At 43.5% G+C, this 10,971-nt stretch overlaps 1 protein-coding gene across 2 annotated transcripts in view; it reads left to right on the forward strand.

The window, feature by feature from the left end:
• Positions 1 to 8,389, forward strand: part of chst11 (carbohydrate (chondroitin 4) sulfotransferase 11) — a 93,866-nt gene extending 85,477 nt beyond the window's left edge. For both annotated transcript variants that reach the window (XM_039792239.1, XM_039792240.1), the window contains exons 3-4: positions 6,035 to 6,264; positions 6,508 to 8,389. In XM_039792239.1, the coding sequence (XP_039648173.1) occupies positions 6,035 to 6,264; positions 6,508 to 7,132 (855 nt within the window). In that variant the 3' untranslated portion in view covers positions 7,133 to 8,389. The remainder of the gene's footprint in view (positions 1 to 6,034; positions 6,265 to 6,507) is intronic.
• Positions 8,390 to 10,971: the final 2,582 nt, after the last annotated feature.

The following is a 10,971-nucleotide window of genomic DNA, read 5'->3' on the forward strand; positions in this document are numbered from 1 at the left end:
GAAACTACACACTATAGCTTTAAATACAAACACTGGCCAGAATTATTATTATTATTATTATTATTAAAGGTTTATTTAGATAGGGACATTGGCCCTCATTTATCAACCTAACGTAGAAACCAGCGCAGATATGAGCGCAGAAATCGTCTTACGACAGGCTTCACGTGTGATTCATGAAACGTTCGTATCACACCAATCAGAGCGTAAGAATGGTCGTACTTTGATAAATGCAGCGGCTGGAAACAATCGTAATTTAAATATCACGCCCCAATATATTCTCGGTTTTGAGGCCTCGCCCCTACAATTTACGACATGGCGAGACGTAATCCGGCTGAGAAGCGGCACTTTTCAGAGGTGGAGACTGAAACCCTGATATCTCAGCTTCATTTGCACTAATGTGTGTACTTTTTGGCAGCCTGAAACTGTTATTGAAGGCTGTAGAAAACAAATGATCTTGATGAGTAACACTTAATCGGACTCCAACATTATTTAATTTATACATGCTTGACATATATAGTCCTAATAGTAATACAGGCTTATATTGCAATATCTTAGGCCTACTAGGTGTACTTATATTTAAATAAACACACGGTAGCGGTCCGGAGTTTATGCAGTGTCTTTTATTTTACTCGTGTTTTTTTTTTCATGAGTCAGAACGAGGCAACAGCTTGCGTGTCCTCCCCCCCCCCCGTGCTGGACCACCACCTCGACCCTCTCTCCGAAGCCAAGCCGAAATAACTCGGTCAATGGCAGAAATAAATCATTCACTTGAAAGAGAAACAAAAACCTGAAGAATAAATAAAAATGTTGTGCATCGTCATGTTTCCTGTATAGAATATCATTGCCAAACATAACACTATAGGCTACCTTTTAAAAGCGAGGAATAATATCCTGTCTCCTTCGTATAGCCCCCAGTTGGGGCTGTGCTGGACACTGCTCTCTGGGCATCGGGTCATCTGGCTCCATCGCTACATTTATGGCACCGTGTTTTCCTGCGCGATGTTGTGCAGAACCACACAGGCTAAAACAATGTTGCAGACCGGTGCATAGAGGTCTTCTAAAAGAGCCAGATCTGCCATTGCTGATAAGAGATCAACTGATGACTTCTCCTTCTCCTGTTAAACTGATTATATGCTGCACCGCAAGTCCACACTGACTCCAAAACTTGCGTACACGAGTTCAGACCAGACGTGAGATTTTATTTCCTACGCTCACGTTCAAATTGATAAATGCCGAGCTTTGCGTAGGAATCGGCGTACGCCCGTCCTACGCCTGTTTTAGGTCGTACGCACGTTTCATAAATGAGGGACAATGTGTATGGCATCTTAGTTTGTCCTCATGGGTGTGCGAAAAATTCAAACAATAGGAGGTGATGCTAATTGCTAAAACCATTGCTCTATAGCAGGGGTCTTTAACGTTTTTTAATAGCCAAAGACCCCTTCACTGAAACGGAGCAGGGACCCCCCCCCCCACTACATATATTCTGTAAAACTAAGTTGCATTTAGTTGCTTTAAACTGGGCCTACAAATAAAGTGTAGGGTAAAGCCTTTATACATACATTTTTAGTCCATAGAATACTAAGCTATTAAAATAATAATTGTTGGCATGATTTTATAAATCATGTTTTAATGTTAAACATACATAAGGCACAGGGAATCCTCAGGATGAACTGGATCTGTGGACCTTACCTATAGGCCAGAAAGCCTATTATCAATGTGTTTTTGACACAAATAGGCGGATTTATATTTGCTAATAATATGTAGGATTCATGTTAAGACGTTTTTATTGTTTTACACACTTTCAAAAGTTGCAGAGAAACTCCCTTCATTCATGTTGCCAGATGATGGCCTAAACGTACTATTACTATTTCATTTATTTTTTGCATGTGTGTGGGAGTTTCTCTGCAACTTTTGACTTACTTATCCCCCTCCGACGCACCTGTCTCACATTATAGGTGTGCAAAGTATTTTTCTGTACTGAAAAAACTTTCAAAATATTAACAATATTCTGGTGGCCCCCCCCTGCAGTAACTCTGAGGACCGCCTAGGTAGCCCTGGACCCCCTGTTGAAGATATCTGCTCTATAGCACTACTAGTAGTCCAAAAATCTTCAGGATACCTTCAAGAACAGTGTAAATAGCCGATTACATCATTCATACACAACTTTGTCATGTCATCATGTATAAACTAAAATAATGAGTGCGTAAAGACGCTTTACACTAGCTGATAATGGATCTATTTTACTTAAATTATACTTTCATGGGACCTTTTAAGGCCCTTGGGGATGCAGGATGCCAGTATAGTTGCCTAGTTCCTTCAATTCCTTTCATTTGTAATCCCCTCCTAGCTTCCTTCCTCTATCTTTGTTTCTTTATTTGCAACCATCAGCATATCAGGAGGGAGCTATTCATTACCGCCATTGCGTGTCAGACTCTCGGATCATATTTCAAACTCAAAACAACAAAAGTGAGAATCATACAGCCCTGGAGAAGGAAATGAAGACTTGAAATGTGATAACACAATCCCCACGTCCCCGTCATCGGTTTCTCGCACATTCTAACGACAAATGCTCAGCGACAAGAAAAGAGCGCCGTCCGTGAATGTACAATGGGCTCGTCTCAACCGCCCACCCCACCCCCACCCCCACCCGACGTGTGTAGATAAGAAAACGGAAAGTTTTCTTTTTGCGTATGCGACGCTGATAATGATGTTTATGGCGAGATTAGGTTTGAACTATGAATAAGGATTTCCTTTGAGTTTTCGCCCAGTTTTGATGGACACGTTTCCCGGAGAGAATGGATGCAGTTGCTAAAAGAGAGAGCAGAGTCTTAAAACACACACACACACAAACACACAACTCACGTCTACATCAATATATAGCATCGGCATGCTGTAACTCTAAGTAATTCATCATATCATCGTCATCGTATACCGCAGCTGTACGGGGGGAAATTGCTGAGCTGAATCTTAATTGACCATATCATGCGGAGCTGCTAACTACTTTTATAATTGTGGTTTTATGACTTTTGCTAGCTCCTATCCAATGCTGACCCACTAGTTTGTGTCCACGGGGCATTAGAGGGGTAATGTGCAGGCACATACGCACGTAATGGTATCTGCTCTCCCATGGGAACGGCCCGACATGGCCAGAGGTCAGTGATCTCCATCACGGCCCCGTCTCAGACTGTATCAACTTATCGCCTCTCTCATCTGCTACCCTCTCTCCCTCTCTCCCTCTCTCCCTCTCTCCCTCACCCTTTCATCGAAACTGCACAAGTGACTCGACTGAGTTGCTTGAAGAGGAGATAAAATAGTAGAAAGTAATCCTGTGGAAAGAAGAGAGATAAGGAGAGGAACAGTGCGGCAGAGCAGGAGATGACAAGATTTCCTCCCTTCTCTTTCTCTCCCATGCTAATTACAGCACTTGTCCTCCTCGGGGACAGAGGGCCGCACGCCCGCTGCGACATTTGTGTGAAGCATAGCTTGACGTCTCTGAACAGATAGAAAAAAAAAAAGGAGAGATTTTGATCAACAAAGAGCTGCTATTCTCTATGCACTGTTACGCCTTAGTGGGCTTTGATGTGTTGGCGTTAGCATGATTAGGAAGGAGTGTAAAGCACACACAGAGAGAAGAAGTGCGTGTGTGTGTGTGGGGGTGAGGAAGAGACGTTCATAATCCATCATGCCTTGTCAGTTTACACTTCCCTCAAAATGCTTTAAAGGACCATTTGATATGACCGGGACAGGCGAACAAGGTTTGAAAAACAGGTTTAAGCAGAAGTAACAACATGGAGATGGGAAGTCTGTTTTCTTTCCAAGAAATAAAGAAACTACACTTTATCATGTGGACTTTGTTATGTGGAGATGAGAGATTTTGTGTGAACAAGATTCAAACAAGTTATTTGTTTTGCGAGATTCAAATATAGGGTGCTTTGTTGGAACAAGATATTACGTTGTGGGTGCAATCTTGTGGAAAAAAAGCTATTCTTTTGTTGGAACCAGATCCATATTTTGTTGCACGCAGTTATTTCCTTGCAGGCCGATATCTATCTGCTGTGGGCACAGGTTGTCGAAACAAGATTGACATTTTACGTGCACAAGGCAATTTTTGGAGGCAAAATCCATATGTTTTGCAGGTAGTTATTCTCTAGTGGGAATAGGTTATTTAAAAGTCACATTGTTTGCACAGGAATGAAAATACCATCTTTTCCGATCTCCACGCTGGCTATTAGATTGCTTGCATCACTCGGATGAAGATGAAACTTTGGGTTGAATTAACGAAAGAGAGAATGCCCCTAATTTATTTGAAGTATTAGAACCTTCTGTGTTTCAAGACTGTACATAACAACCTCCAAAAGGGGGATAATCTTAACTGATCGCATTAACATGACTACTATCTTTAAACGAGTGTTTCTGTGTTGAATATTGTTGAAATGTGAACTCACAGTGGGACGAACCCTTCCCCCCACCTCTTCACCCAATTGATTTTTCACGGAGATAAAGGCGGAGAGCATCGCCATGTGACCTGCTGCATCCCCACACGACTTCCCAATGGTGCTCATTGAGAAAGCAACAAGGCTTTGAAACATGACTTTTAAAATACCTCTGATTTTACGGTCATGCGTTTCCTTCATGACTGCTTCAGTATGTTGTCATCAGATAAAAAAGGTGCAAAATATTGGTTTGCGCCCGTGGTTTTTGTACTGCAGCAAGCTGCGCACATGACGAATTGCCCACCTGGAGACACGGTTATAGAGCGACTATAAAGAGAAATACATACTAACCCTTTCAGTCAAGCTGTCTTCGTGTCTAGCGCTTGGTGGTGGTCCCTGAGTTATTTCAGGCACTCCATGTCAGCCCTGGCCTCTAAAAGGCCACACTTGTTGTGAGTGGGATGGAGCAGTAAAGATGCAGGCCACAGTACAATCAATTTACATTTGGCATGGAAACCGGGGAACTGCCCCGGAGGGGAATTCAGACCCAAAGGAAAAACAATCAACAGGCTTATGAAAACACTCCTGCCCTTCAGATGCAAAGCCCCTCTGGCTGCTCTCTGCCTCGGACTCTTTTAATTCCTCCCCAGCCTCCTCCTTTCCCTCCTGCCATGGTCCACTTCAGCACAAGCGTCACGGTGAATATGAAATATGCCTCAGATGAATGATTGCTGACTGGATTTGCGCATATTGAACACTCAATATCTGTAATATCCTCCCATATCATTATCTTCCTTCCTCCGCACCCATGGACTCATCTCGATCACAGTCTGTGGAGCGACTCAGATAGGGGAAAAAGATAGTCAATAAAGAGATGAGTATGATAATAACGGCTGAGATTAATAACACTATCCATCTCTCTTCATCATTCCCTCTTTCTGCTTTGGTTCAGTTTCATTCATTTTAGAGTGCTGTATTGGCATGGTGAGATTTTACACTGCCAAGGAAGCTATACAGTAATATTTGGAAAAAGGTATAAGGAAGTAAAAAACCAGGCTGGATAAAGTTATACCTCAAAGAGATCATTCTGTAAAGAAATATATTCTGTCCATACATGGAGATTTACAATGCACTGTGAAACCTATCAAATAGTATATTGGCCTTTTTTTAATTGCATAATACTGTGTTCTTCCCCAAACCTGGATAACAATGACATGCAAACCAATAGCCTCTTTTCAGATATATTTGCCAACTACCCAACACACTAATTTGGCCACCAAGGCAACTAAGTTTGATGCCACAAATAGCATTTACTAGTTTCTGCTGGGTTCATTAGTCAGTGTGTAAATCAGAAGATGTAGTTGACAGATCCTATTGTTACTGAGCTAACACCCTAAAATTAAAAATAAATTAGAGCCAAAATATCAAGAAAAGACCAATGTTTATTTCATTCTGATGAAATGGTTAAGCATCAAGTACCGAATGTTTTATGTCAAGAGCTGACAGTCTCTTTATAACCAGATAGTTACTGAAAGCCCTTTGTTTGAATTTCACAGCACGTCCCTCTCTCTCTCCCACTCCCTTCTTCTCTGCCTAAACAGCCGGAGTTGTCTGGAGCAGCCGTCCTCCACCAGTCCAGGAGGGATCAGGTAGTGGATGCCTGTCGCGTCTACAGCGCGTCCAGCCGTAAGCGCAGAGTCCTGACCCCCGGAGACCTCAAACACCTTGTGGTGGACGAGGACCACGAGCTCATCTACTGCTACGTCCCCAAGGTGGCCTGCACCAACTGGAAACGCGTCATGATGGTGCTCACGGGCCGGGGCAAATACAGGTGAGTAAAGCACCTGGCAGACATGGCTTTAGAAAGGACTCAGGCCATTTATTCCCCTTTACAAATACTGTACATTGCTCTGTGATTGACAAATCGGAAGCAACATGCACAGGACATGCGTTGGAGGATGTACTTAGATCCCTGCATGCTGACCCCATTGCACTGGAAGTTGATTCAAGGACATGAATGCATATTTTTTGTTTTTCTGTTGTTTCTTACTGTCCGTATGCCTCTCTTCCACAGTGACCCAATGGATATCCCTTCCAATGAAGCCCACATTCCTTCCAACCTGAAGACGCTAAACCAGTACAGTATTGCTGAGATCAACCACCGCCTCAAGAACTACCTCAAGTTCCTGTTTGTTCGCGAGCCCTTCGAGAGGCTGGTCTCGGCATATCGAAACAAGTTCACCCTCAAGTACAACTCGTCCTTCCACAAGCGTTTCGGCACCCGCATCATCCGCCGCTACCGCAAGAACGCCACGCAGGACGCCCTGCTCAACGGTGCTGATGTCAAATTCAAAGAGTTCGCTGAGTACTTGGTGGACCCGGCCACGCAGCGTGACGGCCCACTCAACGAGCACTGGCAGACCGTCTACCAGCTTTGTCACCCATGTCACATCCACTACGACCTAGTGGGCAAGTATGACACGCTGGAAGAAGACGCTAACTATGTGTTGCGGCTGGTGGGTGTTGGCGACTCCTTGCGCTTCCCGAGCTATGCCAAGTCCACTCGTACCACAGATGCCATGACGGCCCAGTTCTTCAGCAATATCAGCACTCAGCAGCAGATCCAACTCTACCAGCTTTACAAGTTGGACTTCCACATGTTCAACTACACCACACCCAGCTACCTCCGGCTGGACTAATGGAGGACGGGGCTGGGACTCTAAGAATGAATGCCTTGTTTACAGAGAGGCAACAAAATGAGTGGATTTTTTTGAGGCAAACTTGATTTATTAATTTTGTTTTTTTTAAACTGTCGTCGTAACTTACAGGCGTGGGGGTCGGAATTAGACATATAGATAGGTGCTGAAAGAAAGAAAGGTAATGCGTGCTTGTCTGGGCATAAGGGGGAGGATGAACAATCAACTCTGTGATACAGGGAGCACTGATTGGATAAGAATGTGAGCTAAATGGACCAAATGCATGCAAAGACTAAAATGTGTGGGTGAAGCAGGTCTTCAAGGTGTTTTGAAAGGGGAACTGATCCTCAGAGGATGGACTTGAAGAGGGATTCTTCTGACGACGTTCCCTACACGTTTAAACTGCTGGCAAATTAGGCTGCTTCAGATTCTACAAAGCAAACAGCGGCCTCGCACGCGCCCTGACCCCAACGCATCGTGGGAGCTAAGCTTATCCCCCACCTCCCTCTGATCAATAGAGAAACTCCGTCAAATTGTAAAACACAATTCATGTCCTTCGCTGCACTGTCAGCGCGGTGTGTTGCCACCCATCAACCTTGCCCTCATTACATTTCAGAGGGAGACCGGCTCATCCCCGCCTGGTCAAGGACGCCCTGTAATAGATGGCTAATGACTTCGCTCTCAAGACCTCTACAACTGTAACTATGGTGGGATGGCCTTCGGCTAACAGTTTTAACCTAACAAGTTGTCAGTGGTCTATATCCTTACGACATTGGCGGAAGGGATGTCTTGTGTTTTCCTTGAGGACACGGAGAAAATGGAGACTCCTCCTGCAGCAGTAAAATGTGGAAGTGTTTGATAAATCATTGCCTGTAACACCAAGCACCTTTAACACTTTGAGCTACAGGATGTGGTTAGAAAGGTACAGGATGTTCTCATGTGATTGGGCACACCAGCTGTGACAAGACTGAGCCCAGAAAGTCTGAGCTGAAAGAAAAGAGACCGCCTGTGTGGTTGTGAAAGGGTTAGAGGCACTCAATGAACTCATGAACCCCGCCCTGCCGTGCCCCAACATCAGTGGACACACCCAGGGCCACACCCACAAAGCCCCCGCTCAGACGACCAAACATGTCTTTTAGTAAATTAATTAAGATCTTCATGCTTATTTTTTGTTTCTGTTGTCTTATGAAGCATTGCTGCGAGCAGCAATAACAGAGGATTATTTAATTTGCTTTGTTGATTAAAGATTGAAAGATTGAATTGTTATTTTTTTTTCGGCGATGATGAACATTTTAGGACTTTTGAAAGTTAAACTGTTGTTGTCTTTCTTCACACCTTGCCTCCGATACATTGTTAGTGCATCGCAGCTTTTTTTTCATTTCTGAAGGGTGTACGGTACGTTTCAGCCCATGGCTTCGTCCTTCTGTGTCTGAGATTATCAGAGATTTATGAGTTGTTGTTTTCCATTTCCCGTTGTCATACATTTGGTGCCAAAATGGCTGCGAGAGCCTCAGTGTTTAGTACACATCATTACCGTAAGCAAATTCGTGGAAAGACCCCCAACCACAACATGCAAAATGCAAACATAGCTATCAGTGTACATATCAACAATCTATTGCCCTGCTCACAGAATCAGAGACTGTATCTCATACTGTAATGTGATTAATGTTAGTGATGCTAAGCAATGTCAAGGTTAATAACCGCACCCTCCATCACGCTGTGAATTGGATTACAGGCTGTTGTGTAAGCATTATACGGGGAGACCGAGAGAGAGAGAGAGAGAGAGAGAGAGAGAGAGAGAGAGAGTGTCATTTAGTTTCTTATACCTCTATGTAAATTACAAACCACTCCGGCTTCAAAGTGAAAGAGATATTTTTTGGAAAAGCTGCATCTCTTTGTTGCACTTGACTTAACCAGACACAATGTTTTCTTATGCAGTCTGTTTAATAAAGTCCTAGTTTTGAAGGAAAATTGATGGACTAACCGTAGAGTGGGTCCTTCTTTATTACCTAATCTCGAGGCTCTGACTTGTAGAGGCTCCCTATCAGAATCTGCAATTTTTTGCACTTAGACTGAAAAAAAAGCCGACAATTATAGCGAGCGCTGGACCTTCAGGGGTCCCCCACAGCCCAAGGTTCAATGTTTGGGAAGAATTTGTGCTTATTTAATTGTAACATTGTGTGGGAATATGGAAATATGCACCACAAAAGCACAATGCCCACTGCAACCATCTGAAAAGGATAAGCAGCAAACAAATGGATGTTAAGGGTTTTAAGATGGGTCCTGGTATATCTGATCTTGAGGCCCTTTAAAAACCCAATATAACAAACAGTGCAGTATGACATTATGTATCTGTAGACCCTCAATTCAGATAAGGAAAAACTCCACAAAAAAGCAACCAGACAAACAAATTCCCTTAAGGGAAAATCTTTAAAACAACAAAGAAGGAACCCATTGTCCAGGACGGACAGACATGCAATAGGTGCTGTGCTTTGGAGTAGAGAGAAGTAGCAGTAGTAGATTTACAGGACCACAATTATGATTTTATATAAACCAAGTACATCACATACAGTATTAAAAGTAAAACGTGTAATTAGTTAAAGCGTCATGAATCCCTGTAACAAAACCTCATTTTAAGACCTTCACTTTTCAGCAGATAATGTTCTTACATGACGCATATCCTTCAATCAATTCGCAAACTTGGGGTCATGTAATATCCCAGCATATTAATACTGTCCACAATGCATATGGTGGGTAGGGGCCCAGCAGTTACTTTTGCTGCTGACACAGCTTTATGAAAAAGATGATTTAATCTTTTTCTATGAAAGGCTATAAAAATATTGTATGTCTGTAAATAGTGTAAAGTAATTTACATACAGCTTTGCAATGCAGGAGATGGGTTTTTTTTATAAGCAATTATAAAAAAATCGGTAAACTGTACTTGTTCACTTGATAGCTCTTACTGCAATTCCAGATCCACTTCGCTATTGTGTTTGGTCTAATAGTGACCCCATATCTTTAAATGGATCTGGTGAGTGAAATGTCAGCATTACTGATGGGTGTGATGACTTGATGACACTGTAGTGTGTGTGTGTGTGTGTGTGTGTGTGTGTGTGTGTGTGTGTGTGTGTGTGTGTGTGTGTGTGTGTGTGTGTGTGTGTGTGTGTGTGTGTGTGTGCACATGCCTGTGAGGGGGTTATAATGCAAGAACAACCGTAGTTTTCTTACCCCCCACACAGACATCTGGCTCTAATAAAAGAGAAAAGCTACTGGCCTGGCCTGTAGTTCTCCTGCACAAACAATGTCTGTATTCTCAGCACGGCCTCCTACAGGGCAGTGTCCAGGGTCAGGCGCACAAAAATACACACAAACTCTGCTCGCACATTAGTTCTCCTGCTTATGTTGACGCCACGCAGCATCTTACTCAGCAGTTGTGCGCAGCAGCACGGGTCGAGCAGCACCTCTCCACTTTAACACAATGGCTGAGCCACGGCTTTAAACTGCTCATTAAGCCCCCAGAATGGAAGACAAACGACACACAAAGGACCTCTTAGGCTGCAAACAAGCCGTTAACAGAGGCCTCTCTTCTCCTCGCTCGATTTTCCTCTCTCCCACCCCAGTCCAAAAGTGGCCTCGTGTATTAAAAGTAGAAAAAAGTCAGTGTCGATGATCCCTTCCGTCCCTGCAGCCTGCTTAAACAAACAGAGCTGGGAAAGAATCCCCACGGGGAACCGAAAGAGCACCTCCCGTAATGACCCCAACTGACCTTCTGCCTCCCTCGGGTAATAACAAACAGCCACATTTCACATGCTTTTGTCCCTATTCTTAACTTCCCCGTCTGC

This window comes from Perca fluviatilis, chromosome 23 (genome assembly GCF_010015445.1).
Source record: "Perca fluviatilis chromosome 23, GENO_Pfluv_1.0, whole genome shotgun sequence".
Lineage (NCBI taxonomy): Eukaryota > Metazoa > Chordata > Actinopteri > Perciformes > Percidae > Perca > Perca fluviatilis.